Source organism: Pristiophorus japonicus, chromosome 14, assembly GCF_044704955.1.
Source record: "Pristiophorus japonicus isolate sPriJap1 chromosome 14, sPriJap1.hap1, whole genome shotgun sequence".
Classification (NCBI taxonomy): Eukaryota; Metazoa; Chordata; class Chondrichthyes; family Pristiophoridae; genus Pristiophorus; species Pristiophorus japonicus.
In genome coordinates, this window is record NC_091990.1 from 184,468,361 (window position 1) to 184,493,260 (window position 24,900).

Sequence of the window (24,900 nt, forward strand, 5' to 3'; positions counted from 1 at the left end):
AGACAGTAAAGTACTCCTGGAGTAGGACTTGAAACCACAATCTTGTGACTCAGAGAAAGCTACGCCAAGCCACAGTTGACAATACTACAAGACTGGGAACTCCTCAATTGCAGCAATGCAAGCAGGTGTCTGAGCCAAATACCTGACCTGGGGGCCGGGGGGGTGGGGGGAGGAGAAGGGCCCAGACAGGAATGTTGATTCAACATTTCCCAACAAAATCAACTTTAAAAATGCCAGAGGCAATTTTTCCAACAGAGTCTGATTTCAGGTACCATTGCAGGGATCCTAGTGTGTTACCTAAGCATGCAACTGTAAAGAAAAGCCAAAATCCAATGTTCATATTCTGATGAACGGGACATGCAGTTACAAGTTGGTCATCTTTTGTACAGTGAAGTTACCAATTTCCACGCAAGCCCAAAGGGTCAAATGAAACCCAAAAGGTAGCTGAGGGAGGTAGACTGTTGGCAAATAAATAATGAGAATTCTCCAATTGAATGTTTTTTTGAAAGTTAACTTTTGGAAAAGTTGCATTTCTCAAGAGGCAAGAAGCTCTCAACGGCTCATTAGTTTAGGGCTCGGCTGTCCCAGGAGCTATAGGCAGCAGTCAGCTTTGCATGCCAAATTACACATTGCTGACTGTAGAATTGAATCCAATTTGCCATTTCTACCAACCATCTAATAAAGTTGCACACCATAATATATCCATATTAGAAACAAATCTATGTTTTCTTGCAAGGTTTGAAAGCAATTTCTAGTTTTAATGTTTAATTTGGAAAGGAACTGTACACCAGATCTACTTCCACGACAAACGTGCATCAAACTACATTTAAGAAACAACAGCATGTTTCCACAGCACTAGATCAATGATTTTCTGGTTTTCAATTACTGCCAACGGGATAGATTTCTCCTTTGTCATATAGGCTGTCCAAGAAAAAAAAAACATACTTCTTGTTCTCTGCAAAGTCCAGAAGGAACTTAAGCCAAAATGGAAACGCCACAAGATAGTAGAAATGGAGCACAAGTCAATTGAGTGGGCCTATATGATGCAACCTAAAATCAAATGCCGAGACATCAATTTACCATTTCAGGATCCATTTATTAGTTAAGCATCAAGGAGTTAACTGACAACTGATACCGACTTGCATTAGTCAATTGAAAGTTGGCATACAGGTACAGCAGGCGAAGGCAGCAAATGGCATGTTGGCCTTCATAGTGAGAGGATGAGCATAGGAGCAGGGAGGTCTTACTGCAGTTGTACAGGGCCTTGGTGAGGCCACACCTTTGAATATATAGTGTTCAGTTTTGGTCTCCTAATCTGAGGGAGGACATTCTTGCTATTGAGGGAGTGCAGCGAAGGTTCACCAGACTGATTCCCGGGATGGCAGGACTGACATAAGACAGACTGCATCGACTAGGCTTATATTCATTGGAATTTAGATGAGAGGAGCCCTCATAGAAACACAAAATTCTGACAGGATTGGATAGGTTAGATACAGGAAAAATGTTCCCGATATTGGGGAAGTCCAGAACCAGGGGGTCACAGTCTAAGGATAAGTGGTAAGCTATTTAGGACCGAGATGAGGAGAAACTTCTTCACTGAGAATTGTGAACCTGTGGAATTCTCTACCACAGAAAGTTGTCAAGGCCAGTTTGTTAGATATATTCAAAAGGGAGTTAGATGTGGCCCTTACAGCTAAAGGGATATGGAGAGAAAGCAGGAATGGGGTACTGAAGTTGCATGATCAGCCATGATCATATTGAATGGCGGTGCAGGCTCAAAGGGCCAAATGGCCTACTCCTGCACCTATTTTCTATGTCTATTTTTATATCTATTCTGTCCAGACCCCTCATGATTTTGAACACCTCTATCAAATCTCCTCATCTTCACTGCTCCAGGAAGAACCCCAGCTTCTTAAAGTAACGGAAGTACCTCATTCCTGCAATCATTCTCGTAAATATTTTCTGCACCTTCTCCAAGGCCTTCACATCCTTCCTAAAGTACAGTGCCCAGAATGGGACACAATACTCCAGTTGAGGCTAAACCAATGTTTTATACAGGTTCATCATAATTTTCACACTTTTGTACTTTATTCCTCTATTTATAAAGCCCAGAATGATAGATTTAAAGCAATTGGTAGGAGGTTTAGAGGGGATTTGAGGGGAATTTCTTTCATCCAGAGGGTGATGGGGTCCGGAATTCACGGCCTGAAAGTGTGATCGAGGCAGAAACCCTCACCCAAGTACTTTTTAAATGTGATGTGCACTTGAAGTGCCGTAACCTACAGGGCTATGGACCAAGAGCTGGAAAGTGGGATTAGGCTGGATAGCTCTTTTGTCAGCTAGCGCAGATAAGATGGGCTGAATGGCCTCCTCCCATGCTGTAAATTTCTATGATTACTACCTTTAGCATTACTACACTCATGTCTATGACAATGTCTAGTTATTCCAGTTTCCTCTGCCCACTTGGGGCTCGCTTGCCCTGTCAGAGTTCAGAGTAGAGCGCTTGCTTTGGGAGTCTCGTGTCAGGCATGTGGATGATGTGGGCTGTCCAACAGAGCTGGTCAGTGCTTCGATGCTGGCCTGATCAAGAACACAGACGTTGGTGCGTCTGTCCTCCCAGTGGATTTTCTAAAGTGCAACATTCCCACCAGCACCTGGGAAACCCTGGCCCTAAGTAAAGGAAGAGCATCCGGGAGGGCGCTGGGCACCTCGAGTCTCGCCACAGAGCACGCAGAAACCAAACACAGACGGCGGAAGGAGCTTGCAGAAAACCAGACTACCCTTTCCTTCAACCACTGTCTGTCCCACTTGACTCTAATTCTCATATTGGACTATAATCACCTGAGAACTCATGCTAAGAGTGGAAGCAAGTCTTCCTCGATTGAGGGACTGCCTACGATGATTCCAGTAGTAGCAATTGGTTCCAGATAAAAGCACGAGAAATTACTATCTGCTACATGTAGAAAACTGGTTAAAGTTCCAAGGATCTATTTGTAGCCAAGTTCAACCCAGAACTTGAAACAGTCCTACCTTTTACTCAGCACAGCCTGCATAAAAGTCTCAAGTCTTAATGCCGAAGGAAATTGGACTATCAGAATTTTATTTAGCAGATGAGGCAAGTCAGCTACAACATATTTTTCTAGGACTATAATGTCACAGTCCTACTTACTTTCTTCAGGTTTTGTGTATTTTAATGGAAACATTCCAGCTAGCCAAGTATCCAAATCCATTAATAGATTACCATCTACCAAGACACTACACATCAGCATATAGAGCACCTGTGAGTCATGAATTGGGTACTAGAAAAAACTTCGAGCAGGAAATAGGTTGTGCATACTGGGTCAATTAAAATGTTTAGGACTTCAGATTAATAGGTGTGTTAGGCAAGGGAGTCAATGGCTATGGATCAAAGGCAGGTAAATGGAGTTGAGGTACAGATCAGTCATGATCTGATCGAAAGGCAGAACAATGGCTGAAAGGTACTGTAAGCCAATTATTTTGAACTTGGTTCTAGTTAGCTCAAGATCAAAATTATTTAACTCAAGTTAAACACTTAGTAAATGCCTGTACAGCTATCTAGCATTTTCTGTACACAAAATGGTCAACTCTTTCATGTCAACATTCAAGTCTAAAATTCTCAATCTTTCAATGGTGGGTAAAGAGTCAAATGTAAAATTTTTTTAAATGGGAATTCATATATTTGACTTGGCAAATCAAAGAGACTATGAACACTAGAAATCTGAGAGACAAGATCTGACTTTCAGTTGTGGACTTGTGCATTTCCAGCTGTTAAATTTTAGGTCTGCTGTGGGTCCCTTTTCAGGTTCAATGGTCCATTCGTTCCTGTAAGTAGTCAGAGTGCCTTACATCGGGAGAGTTGTAACGGTCATATAGATACTTGTGAAATAAAATCCAGGGATGCAACTGAAGCATCCATGTGTGATCTGAACTGGATATTAGTGCCTTTCACATTTCTTCATTCAAGGTAAACTGCAAAAAACAGAGAGGCAAGACTTACAAATTGTTAAGCTGCTTTAACTTGCAGCAAGTGAACAGAGCAAGCTATCAAATTCACTTAGTTCAATTGATACAATTTATCTTCATCGAGATACAAAACAAACAGGTCATGCTTCCCCACACCAATGGGTTGTCTTACTTGCTATTCTCCAGCACACTGATTCGTCCTCAAAGTAGCTCTCTTTTCTCCCCCTCCCGACAAACCTGACTGCCTTCATAGGCTTAATGTTCCAAAACCTCTGCCTCAGCAGCTTCCTCACAGCTCAACTCTTAAAGATCAAATGGATTTTCCAACATAGCAAAAAGTGGGGAGGTACCAACGGATTGGAAAGCAGCTAATGTAACACCTCGGTTTAAAAAAAGAGGGCAGACAAAAGGCAGGTAACTATAGGCCGGTTAGTTTAACATCTGTAGTGGGGAAAATGCTTGAAACTATCATTAAGGAAGAAATAGCGGGACATCTAGATTGGAATAGTGCAATCAAGCAGACGCAGCATGGATTCATGAAGGGGAAATCATGTTTAATTAATTTACTGGAATTCTTTGATATAACGAGCATGGTGGATAGAGGTGTACCGATGGATGTGGTGCATTTAGATTTCCAAAAGGCATTCGATAAGGTGCCACACAAAAGGTTACTGCAGAAGATAGAGGTACGCGGAGTCAGAGGAAATGTATTAGCATGGATAGAGAATTGGCTGGCTAACAGAAAGCAGAGAGTTGGGATAAATGGGTCCTTTTCGGGTTGGAAATCGGTGGTTAGTGGTGTGCCACAGGGATCGGTGCTGGGACCACAACTGTTTACAATATACATAGATGACCTGGAAGAGGGGACAGAGTGTAGTGTAACAAAATTTGCAGATGACACAAAGATTACTGGGAAAGCGGGTTGTGTAGAGGACACAGAGAGGCTGCAGAGAGATTTGGATAGGTTAAGCGAATGGGCGAAGGTTTGGCAGATGGAATACAATGTCGGAAAGTGTGAGGTCATCCACCTTGGGAAAAAAAAAAAACAGTAAAAGGGAATATTATTTGAATGGGGAGAAATTACAACATGCTGAGGTGCAGCGGGACCTGGGGGTCCTTGTGCAAGAATCCCAAAAAGTTAGTTTGCAGGTGCAGCAGGTAATCAGGAAGGCGAATGGAACGTTGGCCTTCATTGCGAGAGGGATGGAGTACAAAAGCAGGGAGGTCCTGCTGCAACTGTATAGGGTATTGGTAAGGCCGCACCTGGAGTACTGCGTGCAGTTTTGGTCACCTTACTTAAGGAAGGATATACTGGCTTTGGAGGGGGTACAGAGACGATTCACTAGGCTGATTCCGGAGATGAGGGGGTTACCTTATGATAGATTGAGTAGACTGGGTCTTTACTCGTTGGAGTTCAGAAGGATGAGGGGTGATCTTATAGAAACATTTAAAATAATGAAAGGGATAGACAAGATAGAGGCAGAGAGGTTGTTTCCACTGGTCAGGGAGACTAGAACTAGGGGGCACAGCCTCAAAATATGGGGGAGCCAATTTAAAACCGAGTTGAGAAGGAATTTCTTCTCCCAGTGGGTTGTGAATCTGTGGAATTCTCTGCCCAAGGAAGCAGTTGAGGCTAGCTCATTGAATGTATTCAAGTCACAGATAGATAGATTTTTAACCAATAAGGGAATTAAGGATTACGGGGAGCGGGCGGGTAAGTGGAGCTGAGTCCACGGCCAGATCAGCCATGATCTTGTTGAATGGCGGAGCAGGCTCGAGGGGCTAGATGGCCTACTCCTGTTCCTAATTCTTGTGACATTTTTCCCCAGCTGATTAACAAGTTATGAACCGCTTGCCTCATCTTGGAGAAAAAGGAAAAATACTTCCATTCACCATTAACTACTTTGTCCAGTTGTCCTTCATTTGCAAAAATATATTCAAGCTTAACATAATATTCTTAATCCTATTTGGGAGGTTGACTTTTTCCACAATGATGACCAACATTTTCTATATTTGTTCCAAGTGACAGGTGGCTTTAAAATCCAGGATGTTTTATTTTGGGGTGGGGGGGGCAGCGTGGAGAGTATTAGTGGCAGCTCATTTTAAAATGTTTTGAAATTTCAAGGGAATAAAACAGGATAGATATAATGGGTTAATGGCCACTCTTCTAGACATCTATGGCAGTGCAACATATATACATCATAACCTTTTTCATTGTAATTTTCCTCAAATGTCACAATGACAGTGAAGCTGCTCTCCATTAATGAAAGATTATTAGATGGTTGATTTCCAAATAAGTTAAAGGGATGCTGTAGATTAATATTTCTCAAGATCCTTGCACATTAGGATACTGTAACTGGCAATCTTCAAAAAAATCTAGTTCAGCATCTTATATTCATTGCACGAGTACATTTCCGAAGGTTATACTTCATAAGCAGAGGATCTGAACATTTTATAACAGAGAACCTTTTATTCACCTTGCAGAATGAATACCAGAAGTGTAATTAACTTCCTTAAATTCATCAATTGAGCACAGCAAGTCCATTTCTGGTACTGGGAAATTCTACTAAACAGACCCGAGCCTCAACCCTCCTGCTTCCTCATCTGTGGCCCATAGGGGTAAATCTATCATCCATTTCCCCATGGAAAGGGAAGCAACAGCACAAGAGGCCAGTTTCCCTGAAGAGCAGGGCCTCTTGATGCCAGTCATTCAGGCTCCCAACAGCCTCGTGACACACACGAATAGGAAAGGCTTTCATTGCAAGTGGTGCCAGACCAAGGAACAAAATGCAGGTGCAACACCCCAGGTGCCTTCAATTTGCACCAGTCCACAATACTGGTGGCTATTTCAAGGAGCAGGCAGACTACATCGATGCTAGCTACCTCAATCTCTAGTTAAAAAGGAACATTCTGATCAAGAAGGAATTCAAGCAACTGGATTCAGGCAAATGTCAAGTTCTGACTATTTTCAGGAAGTAACCAAATAGTAACATAAAAGCTGCAGTTGATTCTCGAAATTGATGATGTTCTTGTCCAGATTGAGGTACAGCAGCCCATTTCTATCTGAATCTATGAAAGAGCTTGCATGCTGGGAGTGAGCTGAACAAAATTGCTTCTAGAATACTTGCAATGTGGGACCCTACATTTAAGTACTGGCCATGTATGATGCAATGTACAAGATTCAAAATTAGTGAATGGAATCAGGACTAGAAATTAAATGCACAAGAGTTACTGTTGAATGCAGTCTATTGTAGGTGCTTCAAGTTCAGATCCTGACATTGGTGTAAAAACCACTTGGCTCTTCATTCATTGGATCAAAACTGCAGAATTCCTGCCATTTATGTACAGTATTGGACATCCTTCATTACCTAGGAATCTTCCAATACAAGCAATTGTGTTCTTTGGCAGCAACTAATGCTCATTAGGAGCTGCTCTCTACAGGTGAAGTCATAAGTAAAGGGCAGAACTGGCGTAATGAGAACAGAAGCTTGGATATTTAAAAACCAACCACCAGATGATTAACCCAATCTCCAATTTGCAAGAGAATGTGGCTCATTAGAAATTCTACTAAAGTTGACTTTAAGTTACAGAAAAGGTCAATTTTGTACCTCCAATTGTGGCAGCATACATATTTAAATTGGTCCTTTCACATCCTCTGCCCCATCCTCAAATATGCATATGCTGGATCTGCTGACTAATCTTTTCTACTTCAACAAGAGTACAGTAACTTTAAATGCATTAGCAGTTTAAAATGTTACTGCTTCAATATTATATATATATATATATATATATATATATATATATATAGCTGTATTCATGAATGAGTGGAGTGACTTTTTGTAGTTAAGAAATGACAATGAATTTTGAAGTCAAGGTGTTAAAACTGCACCTTCTGTAGCAATTCTCTCATCTAAAATGGAGATGGTACATTAGGGCACCAATATAGTGCCATGAAGTGGGGGTGTAAGTAAGTAAGTAAGTAAAAAAAGGAGAGTGAGAGCGAAGATAACTCAAGGTAGCTGCCTTACAAAAGCCTATTTTAGTTTAAACTAATCATTCCAGCACAACCACATTTCCAGCAAATTGCATGAAGCTGAATTGTAAATTGTGCTGCATCAGTAACAATATAACTACAATTTTAGGTCAAATCATTTATTCAATAAGTGGACACATAGCTTTAGCGGGGGAGACTGGAGATTGAGCCAAGTATCTTGTGGGAGCAAGTGCAATAGCTTTATTTGAATTCTCTATGCCTCGTTCGAAACTTTAAAATATGTTCACTGACTAATACACAAAGTTGCACATAACACTGAAGCACCAGAAGCATCCGGCTACTATTCAAGCCACAGACTAGCTGGCATATTAAAGCATAACAGTTAGATTTTAACCAAATCTCTAAAATTGTATACTTGATGTTTACATAACGTAACAAATAGGAGCTGGAGGAGGTCATACGGCCCCTCGAGCCTGCTCCGCCATTTAATACGATCATGGCTGATCCGATCATCGACTCAGGTCTACTTCCATGCCCCCTCTCCATAACCCCTTATCGTTTAAGAAACTGTCTTAAATTTATCCGTAAATATGGAAACCAAAATTGCACGCAGTATTCCAGGTGTGGCCTCACCAATACCCTGTAGATTGTAGCAAGACTTCCCTGCTTTTATACTCCAAGCCCTTTGTAATAAAGGCCATTTAAATAACAACTTGCTCTTTGATTTTTTTCTGCCAAAATGCATGACCTCACACTTTCCAACATTATACTCCATCTGCCAAATTTTAGCCCACTCACTTAACCTGTCTATGTCCTTTTGCAGATTGTGTGTTCTCCTCACACATTGCTTTTCCTCCCATCTTTGTATCGGCAGCAAACTCTGTTCCTTCTTTCAAGTCGTTAATATAGATTGTAAATAGTTGGGGTCCCAGCACTGATCCCTGCAGCACCCTACTGGTTACCGATTGCCAACTAGAGAATAAACCATTTATCCCTACTCTGTTTTCTGTTCGTTAATCCTCTATCCATGCTAATATATTACCCCCAACCCTGTGAACTTTTATCTTGTGCAGTAACCTTTTGTGGCACCTTGTCAAATGCCTTCTATAAAATGTTTGTGGCTGGGGTTAAAACAAAAACATGAATCTACCAAGAAATGTCCCCTTACTTGTTGAAGTGCAAGCCAGAGAAAGCTAGTGAACATTGGACAGAAGAGTTATATTTAAGATGCTTTTAAAACCATTACTATTGCAGGACTCCAGATCAAGTTGCCAACCAACTTGGACAAACCCCTCAAAATTACTGATCAAAATATTCAACTGAGCCAAATGGAAGCCAGTAGGATAGTAAAAAGGTATCGGGGGCAAAAAACATTCGGGTAGTTTATTAATTTTATTTCTACTCTGAACAGCTATAAGCACAAGGAAAGAGCGATTTGATTATATTCTCTAATTTGCAGATACAATTAAGACTGCAGCACAAGTGAAGTTTCTCATTTAACCCAACTTGTGGGGTAATGACGATCAGTGATGTGAGGTTGACCTTCAAATGAGATCAAATTGGGGGAACATGCACTACTACCTGAATGACTCATACGGAGAAGGTTACTGTACTCTTCAAACACTAGCTTTTCCCTTGCTAAATGCATGTTGAGAGGAATGTCACAAGAACATACCATGTGCCACAACACTTGGAAGCTGGCATTTTAAAATGACCTTTTTCATTCTTACAAATCAAGGATTTGAACTACTGACTATTAGTCCAGTTCGTTTCCATTATGCTCTGACTGCACAATTCAAAATCAAGGCACTTTACACTACCTGCCATGAAAATTAGATTAGATTAAAACAAGGCCCAGTTTGCTTTACTACCTTTAAATATTACACCAAGTCACCAAAGTCCATTTTCACATTCAATTTTACATCAGCCCCCACCTTAAGTGTCAATACTAGTTTCAAACCAAGAATTGGTCACAATTGAACAATCTAGTCTCAACTATAAATTTCTCATTAATACTGATTTTAAAAAATAATAGTACATGGGCAATGGGATATTAAGTACCAGGAGGATTACATCATAGCTTCCAAGACTACATTCCTTGAAGACAGATTGTGAAATCACTAGAGGACAGGGAACACTGTACCCAGCGTATTGAACCAACTGGGTACCAGTGGTCATTTGAACTTTAAAGTAGCAAGCTACTTATGAACCATCACTAGTTGATAATGCAGTAAGTTTACTTTTGCTCAGTCAGCAATATCCATCTTGAATACAAGGGTAGATTCCCTCACATTCCACACCAGCAGTGCAAGTTAATACTGTTTAAACAGGGACAAGGAGACTGCAGGCAAGGACTGTAAACATGGCCAACCATCCAGGAATTGAAGATCAATCTCACGATACTGTTGCAAGCAAGCTAGGAGAAAAATCAGGCTTCATCATGTTCCTACCCCACCCCCGTGCCCCACATATTGGGATGGATTTTAAAAAGTGCACAAGAATTATCCAATTAAGTAGGACGTCTGGTGCAGTGAAGGTGAATGTGTGGAGTGACCAATGGTGGTGGCATGGGGGAAGAGATAAAACCACCAGGAATACATCGAGTTGGCAACCCTAGCCAGGACGTCAGACAAGTTGGCCTTCAGCCGGTTTTGATTCCTACTCCCTGCTTTTACAGCCGGAAACAGGCATGTGCAGAGGCCTCACAGAAAGTGTATAAGCATCTCACCGAGGGCCTGAAAATTATATTAAAATATTTCAATTGGGCCTAGGTGTGACCTAGGTGGTATGGACAAGGCAATTTCATTGCACCACAGGAAAGCTCCATGTGCAAGAATGCTCTTGAAGACAATGCTGTTTTGTGGGGTCCACAGATTTTTGTGTCATACTTATCCACATTTATCTGGTGCAATTTGCATTGTCACAATAGGTCCCTTCTAAAATGTAAATTATTGCCACCAGAAAGCCAACTAAGTTTAATATTTATGACTTACGATATAGGGAACATAAAACTTTGTGCACTTGAAGCTGCATGGCATTATGTAGACTCACATGGTAGTTGTCAAGTCAAAGAATTGATTTTGATGTGCCCCAAATATCATGGTCTCCCCAGGTCCGTATGGAGTTTCTACTGTCCCAGGAAAGCATCGGAAAAGCTGGTTTTCGGTGTGCATGCGCTGAAAAACACCTTTTCCGATCTGTCAAGTTTCTGGCTTGACACATCTCCCGCATCTCAGGAGCGAGGACATTTCCACGGCAGAGATTGAGCTATTTGTCCATCTCTTGCCCTGCGAATGTCCTTAGAACCCTTGCGCCTGGTCGTAAGTGTTTAAAAAATGTATTTTAAACTTTATTTTAATGTTTAAAAACCCTGCCCACTCAGGTAATTTTATTTTAAACCATAATTTAAAAAAAATGATCAAATTTGTTTTTTCAAAAACATCTCTATCAACTTTATTTTCTATAGTGTATTTATGTGAGGTGTTTTAAAAAAATTTTTTTTTATTAAGTGTTTGGGGGGGTGGGGCGGTTCTCATTCATAGTAATAGGAGTTTCGGACTGATGAAACTCCTATTACTATGAATGAGAATATACTATACCTGATTGTGTGTCACATGGCTTTGGGCAGCCAGTCAGGAGAGGCCTCCGGACTGGGATCTCAAGTGGGTGCAGCAGCTTCAGGTAGAACATAACATAATAGGAAAAGTAGGCCATATGGCCCCTCGAGCCTGCACAGCCATTCAACAAGATCATGGTTCAACTGATCATGGAGTCAGCTCCACCTCCCCGCCCGCTCCCCATAACCCCTTATCGTTTAAGAAACTGTATTTCTGTCTTAAATTTATTCAATGTCCCAGCTTCCACAGCTGAGGCAGTGAATTCCACAGATTTACAACCCAGAGAAGACATTCCTCATCAGTTTTAAATGGGTGGACCCTTATTCTGAGACTAGTCTCCATCAGCAGAAACATCCTCTCTGCAACCTTGTCAAGTTCCCTCAATCTTATACGTTTCAATAAGATCACCTCTCATTCTTCTGAATTCCAATGAGTAGAGGCTCAACCTTTCCTCACAAGTCAGCCCCCTCATCCCTGTAATCAATGTAGTGAACCTTCTCTGAACAGCCTGAAATGCAAGCATCTCTTTTTGTAAATATGGAAAATAGTATTCCAGGTGTGGCCTCACCAATACCCTGTATAGCTGTAGCAAGACCTCCCTGCTTTTATACTCCATCCCCTTTGTGATGAAGGCCAAGATTCCATTGGCCTTCCTGATCACTTGCTGTACCTACAATACTATCCTTTTGTGTTTCATGCACAAGTACCCCCAGGTCCCACTGTATTGCAGCACTTTGCAATCTTTCTCCATTTAAATAATAACTTGCTCTTTGATTTTTTTTCTGCCAAAGTGCATGACCTCACACTTTCCAACATTATACTCCATCTGCCAAATTTTTGCCCACTCACTTAGCCTGTATGTTCTTTTGCAGATTTTGTGTGTCCTCCTCACACATTGCTTTTCCTCCCATCTTTGCATCAGCAAACTTGGCTACGTTACACTCGGTCCCTTCTTCCAAGTCGTTAATATAGACTGTAAATAGTTGGGGTCCCAGCACTGATCCCTGCGGCATCCCATGAGTTACCGGTTGCCAGCCAGAGAATGAATCATTTATCCCGACTCTGTTTTCTGTTAGTTAGCCAATCCTCTATCCATGCTAATATATTATCCCCAAACTCTTGGAACTTTTATCTTGTGCAGTAAGCTTTTATGTGGCACCTTGTCAAATGTCTCCTGGAAGTCCAAATACACCACATCCACTGGTTCCCCTTTATCCATCCTGTTCATTACATCCTCAAAGAACTCCAGCAAATTTGTCAACATGACTTCCCCTTCATAAATCCATGCTGACTCTCCCTGACCAAATTTTGCTTTTCCTAATGTCCTGCTACTGCTTCTTTAATAATGGACTCCAACATTTTCCCAACCACAGATGTTAGGCTAACTAGTCTATAGTTTCCTGCTTTTTGTCTGCCTCCTTTTTTTAAAAAATAGGGCCGTCAATTTTACCATTTTCCAATATGCTGGGACCTCCCCAGAATCCAGGGAATTTTGGTAAATTACAACCAATGCATCCACAATCCCTGCCGCTACTTCTCTTAAGCTCCGAGGATGCAAGCCATCAGGTCCAGAGGATTTATCTGCCTTTAGTCCCATTATCTTACTGAGTACCACCTCCTTAGTGATTATGATGGTTACATCTCTCCTCTCCCCACCCCATAGCCCCATGACTATCCACTGCTGGAATATTGTTAGTGTCTTCTACTGTAAAGACTGATACATCGCCTCCAGTGCAGCCTTCGGCCACCTGAGGAAAAAAAAGTGTTTGAAGACCAGGCCCTCAAATCTACCACCAAGCTCATGGTCGACAGGGCTGTAGTAATACCCGCCCTCCTGTATGGATCTGAGGCATGGACGATGTATAGAGGGCACCTCAAGTCGCTGGAGACATATCACCAACGATGTCTCCGAAAGATCCTGCAAATCCCCTGGGAGGACAGACGCACCAACATCAGTGTCCTCGACCAGGCTAAAATCCCCAGTATTGAAGCACTGACCACACTATCAGCCTCGTTGGGCAGGCCACATAGTTCGCATGCCAGATAAGAGACTCCCTAAGCAAATGCTTTATGCGGAGCTCCTTCATGGTAAGTGAGCCAAAGGTGGGCAGCGGAAGCGTTACAAGGACACCCTCAAAGCCTCGCTGGTAAAGTGCGACATCACCACTGACACCTGGGAGACCCTGACCGAAGACCGCCCGAGGTGGAGAAAGTGCATCCGGGAGGGTGTTGAGCTCTCGAGTCTCAACGCAAAGAGCGTGAAGAGGTCAAGCGCAGACAGCGGAAGGAGCGCGCAGCAAACCAGCCCCACCGAATGTCTATTCCACCTGTAACAGGATCTGTGGCTCTCGTGTTGGACTGTTCAGCCACCAAAGAACTCACTTTGGGAGTGGGAGCAAGTCTTCCTCGATTCCGAGGGACTGCCTATGATGATGAAAGACTGATACAAAATATTTGTTCAGAGCTTCTGCCATCTCCATGTTCCCCGTTACGGATTTCCTGGTCTCATCCTCTAAGGGACCAACATTTACTTTAGTCACTCTTTTCCTTTTTAATATACCTTTAGAAACTCTTGCTATCTGTTTGTATATTTTGTGCTCCTTTACAAGGCACGCTTTTTTTTTCTCTAGTATCCAGTCGAACGCCTGCGGGAAGGTGAAACCAGGATTTCTGAGCCAGTTGTACCATGAAAAGGCATAGAAGGACCTTAGCAGGCACGAGACCCTCAGTGTGCACACCAACCATAAGTCGTCAACTGTCTGCAGTCATTTGCACACGTACCCATCAATGATCAAGGGCAACTGCTTTCACTTGCTCCAGAGGCAAATTAATGCTAAGCTTTGTTAACTGCTGAAGACACTTTCAACCAATTAGTGACACAGATGAAACACCACCATTCAATTTCTTCACTGCCCCTCCAGGCTAGTACACCATCAATAGGCTGCACTAGATGCAGCAATGGGTGACACATTGGGTCAGTACTTTCATCTCCTTTCCCACTGAACAAAAGCAGGACACTTGGGCATGCAGCAGGACAATGATGGTCAAGAGAACAGGAGGGTCATCGATGGTAAATACAACATCCCATTGTTGCTCAGTCACCACTTGTTCCTTCTCTGGTTTTACTGTGCTTCACCAGTTACCTTAAGCATCTTCGGAGATATGTTTATGATTTCAAACTTGAGGGGGTGGGGGGGGGGAATTCAGGCTGCGATCTTGTTCTGGGACACAGATACAGACAGGTTGCTTGTCCAGGCCTACAATGACCAAAGTTAGAATACAAGCCAAGAGACACCAAATTGAACTGGTGTTGCAGTACACTGTGTAAGGTTCATGTGCCAGTATAGGAGAGAGAAAGGATATAAGGCACAAGAGCATGATTGTAATAGGAGGACAGAGAAAGCCTTCAGCTTCACTTCCTCCAATGGGAAATGTCCAGGATGACCTCCAGAAATGTGGCATGAGCTCCCTGTATACTATTTTGCTGTCTGAGCAGAGACGTCAACAAGCTGAAGGAATGCACACTGCAGTCGACATGTCCAACCTGTAGCACAATTGGGGTCAGCTAGTGACTATATGCAGCAAGGTTGTTTTACAATCATTGCGTGTGAAGTTATGAAGAGGTCAAGGCTTTTAATAGCATTGAAGGCTGAGAGTGCTTGTCTTGGACCATCAATAAATATGCCGCCAGTTGATATGCAATCTTGGGCCAACTAACTGGTAAATGGTATTGCTGTAGAATTACATAACATTGATGGTGATTTCCCCCCCCCCCCCCAGCCCTGCTGGTGGTGTACAGAGGATTAGCTGGCTACTTGCCCTCAAAATGGTATTCGAGCAGGGCAAGGGTCCTTGTAATCACCTTGTGCAGCAGCAGCTCCTCCACTTTACCAGCCATCAGCAGGAAGTCAGGTGCTGCACTGCTCCATAACTTGCCCAGATATTTGCTTTGCCGCCACCTCTACTGTCTCAATAAAACCTTTGGACAAGCAGACATTTAAAGTGCATTTTCAGTCTTCAGAAAACAACTTTTACCCCTATAATTACATTTAAGGGACAACAGCCTTTTAATGTTGCAACCACTTAATTTTCCTTCACGATCCATAATGTACTTACTAAGTTATGCCAATTGTAGATACAGAAGGAGATTTCTAGTAAGCACTTCTGCAGACTCATCTCTGCCACGAAGGCACTAAGGCAAGTCTACTTAAACTTCATCGGAATCCAGCCAGCCATTCCTTTCATTCCCATTATAACGAAGTTACAACAGAATGTTATGACAGGGCCGTGCCTCCGAGGAGAGAAATTTAAAGCTTCAAAGTTCCCTGCTTCAAATTGAAGTAGTCTGAAGATTATTACGAGTTGAAGACCCAAATAATGTGCAGGCAACTGAAATTATGCAGCAAGTTAGCAATCACTTTCACCTTAAAGAGCTCATAACCATCCCAATCTGACAGATGAAGTCGACTCGTTTAAAAATTAAGCAGAGAGTGAAGCCAGATGTGCTAAAGCCACAGTACAAAGTGATTGGAGTATCAATTTAGTGCCATGACATTGGAGCAAAGATGGAGGCACGTATGTACCCAAGAAATATTTTAATTTCGAGCGCAAATACAACTGATCGTTCAAATACACAAAAAACTAACGTGCTATATTCTCTCATGCAAGATGGACAAATGATATAAAAGCAATGCATCAGAATTATACATGAAAAGTTTGGACAATTTGGATCCAAGCAAACTTTTGCCATGTACAAAATGTAAGCATAAGGTGTCATTTAAAATTAAAGAACAAAACATAGGAAAAACAGGAGAAGTGTGTTACAAAAGGTTAAGTATGTGGAACTGATTACTGGCACAAGTAATGAAGCAAGACACCCTAATAGCTTTCAAAGAACTAGACAGATAAATAGGTTTCTTGTAAACAGATGGGATTCAGGGATCAGCTAACTGGTAAATGGTACTACTGCGTAGGACAGATGGACTGAAGGTCTTGGGAGGTTTTACAACATTAAAGGTGCTATGCAAATTATTGCTGTTGATGCATTCACACGCTCTAGTTTCTTAAAATCTAAATGGAAGGGTATTGGCATAAACCACTTTCAATAAAGTGACATTTTGCAATCCCTGAAGGGGACGGAAAACTGCAGTGAAATACAGCACCTCAAATTTATCTTTTTAGAAAATCTTTATCAACCTATTGCTCCTCCCCACACAAAGCAGTTATAAAGTGGAAGACACAAGATACTAGAATATCCAGGTAGATTACAATCAGGACAAAGTCTTATCTTTTCTTGAAGATAGCAAGTGTAAGGAGGTCTACAGAAGCCACTTTAATTGGTGCTACTACTGAATGCTGGTTCATTCCAAGAATGGAGGGCCAGTTAAGAGCAAATCTTGTTAATAAACAAGTCATTCTTTACATTAAAGTTTGCACCGCTATTCTGAATTGAACAAAGTTGATCCAAATTATCTGCTGCATAATTATCCCATAAAGTATTTAATACACCACCCCAATCCTTTGCAAACACTAAACCTAGACATTAGTCGATGAATTTACATGGAAAGTAAAGGGGACACTACATGATTAATTCATACAAATGAATGTTGCAGCATCTTCCTGAGCAGGCATTTAAAATTTCCGTAGTAAGCTTTGCTTGATTAGTACCTACAATAATTGTGGACAAACATGCTGATCAGCACATATTAACATGGGCAATGTTGCTCACCAATGGTCACTGGGAATTTGAGGATTTACATCCCACATCCTAGAAAATCCAGCCTTATGTAAAACATGAGCTATTTGGCAACAGCCCGACATTGCTCATTGCTAGGCCAAAAATAAAACCCTTAATTCTGTGACCCCACTTGATGCTCAACTTTATTTTAACATATCTACTCAGATCACATCCCACTGCAACGTGAGAAATTCAAAGAGGTCCCAGGTTCTCATTACAGTTATGTTACTGTAGCAATGTATAACTGCGTATCAAATCTGTCAATTAAAATACCATCGCACACAGCTGGTCACTTTTTTGGAGATGTTTGCCCCAACCAGGAATTTCCTGATACTCAACAGTTCCATGTTAAAATCCCAGAATTTGATAGTCCTTATTTCTCGCGGATAAAATAAGGACACCCCCATTAAAATGCTATAATTTAACCAATGTTGTCTACAGCAAGTGACATTTGTTCCTCCCTCCCCACATCTGTCCCCATTGGACAATTTTGGAGAGGCAATTAGCAGTAGCTCATACGACACTGCATGTGCACCCAGAGAATTGAATTATTGTTGCCCAACTTTGTGTGTTTAGAATACTTAGCGGTCAAATATTTTGGCTGGACTCGAAGCACAAGAGTTGCATTCTTGTACTCCCATTATCTAGTGTAAAATGTTGCATATTTATAGTTTGATTAAGCAAATACCATGTTAAGCTTTACTTGTACACTGCATTCAAAAGATCATACTAATGATATGGTTTGAAAGCCCTCCCCCAGAATGGAAAGGTACCCGTTTATAAGCAAATCCTGCATAGATTTTTCTTGCTGCCACCTTGTTGGTTTTTTACAAACAATTCGGAGAATAGCACAATTAGTGTAAAGTTCAAAAATCAACTTTCCAGAGTCTACATCATGCTAGACTCATTTTCAATTATTGCCATCTGTCCTTTATTCCTGAGCACTGTCTGCACTCAGGTGGATGTAAAAGGTCCCATGCCACCATTTTGAAGAGCAGGGGAGTTAGCCCCAGTGTCCTGGCCAATATTTATCCCTCAAATCAACATCACAAACAGATTATCTGGTCATTATCACATTGCTGTTTGTGGGAGCTTGCTGTGCGCAAATTGGCTACCGCATTTCTCACATTACCACACTGACTACACAAAGTACCGTATATACTCGCGTATCATGCGACTTTTGAAGACCTAAATTGTAACCTAAATTTGGGGGGTAGCATGATACGCGATACACAAAATTTGCGGGTGTGAAGTGCTGGCCAAGATTCGGCTGTTAGGCAGACCGTATCCATTACGGTAAGTCAAATAGTACATATGTATATCAAGTAAAGATGATTTTGATAAAACTGCTGTTTTACTTGCTGATACACACGTAATGTTTACGCTTTCCAAATCAGTTGAGAGGCTAACTACCAAAGGAAAACAGAAACGATTCTTAATTTCGGACACAGCTTTCTCCGACACCAAACAGCTTTAACGTTGTTGCTTTGTTCCGCTTCGGCAACAACTTGCAGCTTAAATTTGGCAGTATATTTCTTCCCAGATCTTTTCTCCATAGTGGCTAAGGGTAGAATGTAAAAATATATTTGTCATAGTTTACTACCTTAGATGAGATTTGGAACGAAATACGGTAACTGTTTATTATCGTAATGAGAAACAGCAAAACAGCTGTTTCTCATTCGGTTGTTTACGGCGGAAGAGTCGTTTCATGATTCGATCGTTGTTACGTGTTGGGTACTTGTTACACTTGTTTGAAAGCCTAGCCTAGTGTCATCTGGTATCTCAAAAAAGTGACTGGCATGATACACGAGATATGATAAAATCATGTTTTGGGGACGAAAATTTAGGGGTCGCATGATACGTGAGATCGTAGGATACTCGAGTATATACGGTACTTCATTAGCTGTAAAGTGCTTGGAGACGTTCAGTGGTCATGAAAGGCGCTATATAAATGCAAGTCTTTTTGCTTTTTAAAAAAAAAAGTTTTTTGAACATTTAAATGAACATCCTTTGGCAGTAGATTCAAATTTTTAAAAAATAGCAACTGTGCAAAATCTGATTCTATCACGTTCACACTTAACATCTCCATCTTTCCCCCTGCAAAATCTTTGATTGCAAAAGTTTAGTGTTGCTGACATGTTACTATTCTCAGGAGGAGTTTGCTTATTATGTCTTACCTGGTCGCCTATTGCCATTTTCCAAGAATTTAAAAAAAGGCACATCTCAGAAGTTATGTTAGAGGCAGTGAAGACATCAACCTCATTACACACACAGCAAGTGTGGAAAAGACCAAATTGTCCCTTTGCAGATAAAACATCTGTATGGAATTGAAGCATTAGATGTATGTAGATTTCAACATTCTGCTTATTTGACAAATCCATTTACGTATTTAACTGACTTTGTCTTGTTTCACGACTCAAGTTAGATCTGATTCATTTAAGAAAGGTTTCTACATTAGACAAATTTTGAAAATCCAATTTAAAACAAGTTTAATACAATAGCAACTTCACACAATGATCCTTTTCAAAGCAATCTTGATTTTAGAGAGACAAGTACTGACAGCACAAAAAAATTGTGCTAAAGCAAATCGGATAATGTTCACTACTAGTGCAAATATCCAATGTTGCCAATCCAGAAAAACAACTGAGAAATTGGCCATGTAAAAATAGCATCAGTTTTTCAAACCTGAATTCAATTACACCCAATAGAGCAATCGCTTAAAAATATTAAGTGATATTTGACCCATGGGCTACAAAAGCCGATACACCCAAGATTGAGATAAACCCCAAAATTGAATTGCGACATTACTTTTGAAGCTGACAAATTAGCTGAACCAGTATTAAGTGAAGCGATTGACATTTATTGGCATAGAATCTAAACTTGCTTCTAAAAGTTTTAAAATTCTGATCAATACAGATAATTCAAACTATGAGGGGGTGAGGGGGTGGGAGGGGGTGGAAGGAAGAGAAAGCAGCAATTTGAAAATAAAAGTGGCAAATGGGGAAAAAGGGGAATTTGGCTCAGAGAAATTACTCAGGCTGAAGTAACCTCAATTAGAAGTCAAGCTGTAGGAACTCATATATACACACACACACACAAACACCTTACTCTCCACTTTTAATGATATATACTATTATGTGAAAGGATCACCATGGCAACTCAAAACAAATAAAGCAATTCTTAAATTTCTAAATACAAAAAGCACCCTGAAGCCCAGATTTTATTGCAGTAACTGCCAGCAATCTCAAAGTGTATTAGCATTTGCAAAGGTTTCAATCATGCACTTTATGAACACACACATTGGCAAACTGTTGATCAAAACTAGCTCACAAGAGAACATGATGGGCTCATAATTTTGTTCTGACTTTCCTGACAGGGGTGGAGTCAGGTGCATTGCACTAATTTCAATATATTAAAGTTTGTGACTAGGTAGTACTATTCAATGCGAAGATATTGAAAGGAATTGAAGCTCAAAACTACAGGTACTAACTAAGATTAAGGGAGCCCTTTAGTCAATTAAACTGCTGTGGTACATCAGGGGCACCAAATTGAGTTCCTGATCAAATGAGAGAGAAGGGCTGATATATAACTCCCGGATGTTAGTCACCCGTTTGAAGTCATTAGCAGCTAAAGAATCAAGTTTTGCTCCAATCAAAATACCCAACTTGAAGCCAAACTGAAGGTCCTTTTACAGCTTTCAAAATAATCGCCAACATCTATAAAAACAAGGTAAATTCTAAATGTTGTGCAGAATGTAAGCCCGTATGAAGCTTAATTAGCTGTTTTTGGAATCAGAAATCTGGACTACCAAGGCGCAAAAGATCAAAGTAGCCCTCAACAGGGTTAATGCAAGTGTCAATAAAACATTTTGGCATAGTCCAGGGACCAAGTTTACTTGTAGTCCTTTCAATTAGCAGGAATCAGTATTTGCTGCAGATTATGAATTTGGATAACAAATGACACTACATGCTGTGCCGTTAGTTGCACATGCTGCAAAGCGAGATGCTGCCATCAGTTTTGAAACCAATTCCGATCCATCACCAAACCATCTTGCATATTAAGTGCTTTCCATTTCAGAGTAAAGGGTCCACAACACACTCACTACTTTCAGACTTTTAAAAAAAAAAATGCATGTAGATGCACTGTACCAATAACATGACCAAAAAAATCTCATGTTTCAATAAAATCAAAAAAAGATCACTTTGATTAAATAGTTATTCTGCACCTTGCAGATACATGAACATGCATTTAAAAATAAAACCCTACCAAGCATTTATTAATTTGCTGCAATGCAAGCATTCTGTAGAACAGGACTTAAAACAGGGCTCATTACCAGATCTAATACTGTACCCATGCCCACACCAGCTTGCTAAATGAGTGAAAAACATTGTAAAGCATTCTATGCACATACACACAACTATGCAATGGGAACATATTTTAGCAAGTCCCGGAAATGTTCCTCCCAACAGAAGTTGCCATATTTTCTCTCAGATTAACAAATGCAAACATTCCTTCAAGAACTCTGCCCACGAGTTCTTAATGAAGCAAGTCAAACAGCTGTCTTAATGCAGGATTAGTTAATGATTTAAAATAACAGGTTTAACAATTTATAAGCCTTTTGAATTTTGGATCAACTACTTTTCAACCTCGTAGACCACTATTTCAGAATGCATGTGCCAAGGCAGCCAAAATAATCCATCTTTTTCTAACCGGTGAAATCCTACATTACACTTTCTTATACTGGTTACCATTATCACAATAATTGATTCACCAATATGACCCTTTCATGGAGGTATAATTTGGCAAATTAGTAAGGCATGGGAAGTAGGGAAGGAGGGGAGTAAAATGGGCATTTTATATACTGATTATTTCTGGATAAAAGTTGCACTTTCATGGCTGTAATTCACACAGCGAGTTCCATTTTTATGGCAGCCTGAACATACCCCTGGTTGGTTAGCTCAGACTATAAAATGAAAAAGATGTACCTGCCTATTACAGGTCAAAGGCAGGACAAAAGCAGCTTTAAACCATCATCTCTAAAATTGAGGAAGGGTCGGGATAGATTTGTTTCAGTAACAGTTTCACAAAGCTTGCAGCCATAAATTGGCATATAATCCCTTCAATCCATTTGTTTTTTTTTTAAATGTAAAAAAAAACAAGCATATAAAGCCCTTACTATCACAACTAAGTTCAACAAGCAGAAAACAGGGAGAGAGAAATGTTCAGCTATTACTCACAATGACTGGTTGAACCCAGCAAGCAAAGGGTGAAGCTTTTAGGCAATAAACAGCAGGTGATCTCGCTCTTCTGGAAGTCCTAATGCTACTAAAAGCCACTCTCAGTGTACTGTAATTGGGCTTCAGTAGTTAATGTAGTATTGACTGCATTATATGGCCCTGTGTATCCTCTTTTACTAATGCCATTTGTATCGCCTTTGTACATTTACCATATTGCTTAGCCAATATCTGTTAAAAGCAATCCAAATCATGAATCATACACAAAACTTTTAGCAAGACAGACATCCAAAACAGGAAATTTACAGTTGACTCGGTACATCGTCCATTTAGAGAAGCAGGATTTAATAGGGCTGACTAAACTGTCATTTTTTTGTTATGGTTTTCATCAAGAATTACAACTTAGCAAAACACAAAGCAGTCCAACCTCCCCTTTCTCACCGATTTAACCCTACCAACACTCATATATGGTGACTTTTCCACAGTGCATCCATTAATCTGAGTGTATAATGAATAGCAAACACGTTCAATATGGGCTATATGTCCCCAGTTATCCTTGAAGCTAATGCCAAGAGACGGGGGGGGGGGGGGGGGGGGGGGGGGGGGGGAAGAGATGGGAGAGAGCAAGAGAGACAAGACTGAATGGTTTTCCACATCAAGTTCTTCAGTCTTGAAAGAGTTAAAGAGAGTCGGTTCACTTCGCTCGTACCGACGCGAGTATAGCAGGAAAACAGATAAGTCACGGATTAAACCCAATCATTTTAGCATCGGAGCTTGTGGTGATACATTATAGCATTTTAATCTAAAAAAAAGTGTTTTAAAAATACATGTTTGTCTCTGTATTTTTAGTCTAAAATGTAAAAGGAAGGAGACAGCGGTAAGGGAGAAAAGTATGGGACGTGTTTTTTTTAAATACAAGAGGATTGGAAAGTAATTGTGTTAATTGTGTCAATTTCATCTCCGTAGCAACGGGGCAAGCGCCAGCCAGCAACTGATCTGGGGGAAAAAACACAAGGACAGAACTGGCTTCAGTCGCTCTTTCTAAACCACGATCGGAAATTAAACAGGAGCTCCATACTCCAGTAATCCGATTGCTATTTTTTTTTTTAAAGTGTGTGTATATGTAATCTAAAAGCAGCTGCAGCCCGCGAATTCACTGCTGTAACTTTTACAGGGAACTAGCGGAACCAACACAATTACATCATTTTAAACCCACCACACTTCTTTACTTCTAGATACAGGATTTGCAGCACCGTGCTCGGGGAAAAACATTGGACAAGGAGGGGAGGGGGGGGCGCACAATGAAACATCAAACCACCATCACACAAAGTGAAATTAAATAGAGAGAGGAGCAGAGGGGGAAAGGGGACAGCAAACAGCACGTAGACAAGAAATGGGAGCTATTTATTTTGCACAAGGACCGGGAAAATAGAAAGCTGCTGAAGCGATTAGAGTTGGAGGGTCCGATAAGGGAAACCCACAAATCGGGAAAGAAAAGACGCAATGTTTATACACGGCCGACATAAATACGACAGGGGCATGGGGAAAGCGTGCATAGGGGGAAGAATGGTTATAAACACAGCGGGAAAGTGATCACATAAACCGCTGCTACCTTCACTCAGTCGCCGATGTCGGTTAGATTTTTGGCTGGTCACATCACGGCAGACAGACCCCGTTCGGAGAGAAAAAAAATTGATTTAAAAAAAAAATTGGGAGCGTGGCGTCTTACCTTCCTCCTTGTCAAGCACCATCGTCCTCTGGATACAGCGGAGTCCGGGGCACGGCGCTCCCTCCTGGGCTTCTCCAGCCAGCGAGACTCGGTGGCCGAGCTACCGACTAGCTAGCGTGCCTTTGAAGACCGAGAGAAACCGCGACAACCGACCTTTCCCGGTTGGCGAAAAACTACAACAGCCGCACACCTTCAACGATCACTACCGAAAAATTGCACTAAACCGATCTCAAAAGCCGGCAAACCGCGACTGCCAGCTTTTTCCTCCAATTTATGTGGTTCTGTACCCTTTAGGGTCCCTGGCTGGCGAATAAATGCACACATTTCCCAGTATTCCTCAGGTTCCCTGGTTAATTAAATCAATTCATTATGCTCATATCTGATTAGCAGACCCCGAATCAATTATTCAATACACAAACATAATTGCCTGTGCCAGAGGTGTCTAAGTTTTAGCTTATTTAACTCCAAGGACACTAATTACCCCTAGGGCAAGGGAACTTTTCTCATTAATTCTGACAAATACAAAAGCCCATTTAAGGAGTGTGCGTGGCTTGCTCACAAAGGGAACATTCTGTAACACACGTGCATTTAGCAATGGAGATCGA

General features: G+C 41.1%; 1 protein-coding gene across 3 annotated transcripts in view; it reads right to left on the reverse strand.

Annotated features, from left to right (window-relative positions):
- The window catches only part of lmo1 (LIM domain only 1), a 42,578-nt gene that overhangs the window by 16,612 nt on the left and 1,066 nt on the right, over window positions 1-24,900 (reverse strand). The window contains exon 1 of one of the 3 annotated variants that reach the window (XM_070898686.1): window positions 24,296-24,897. The exons of the other annotated variants lie outside the window; for them this stretch is intronic. Coding sequence (XP_070754787.1) covers window positions 24,296-24,317 — 22 coding nt within the window. The 5' untranslated portion in view covers window positions 24,318-24,897. Of the gene's footprint in view, window positions 1-24,295; window positions 24,898-24,900 lie in introns of those variants that run through there. 3 annotated transcript variants of the gene reach the window in all.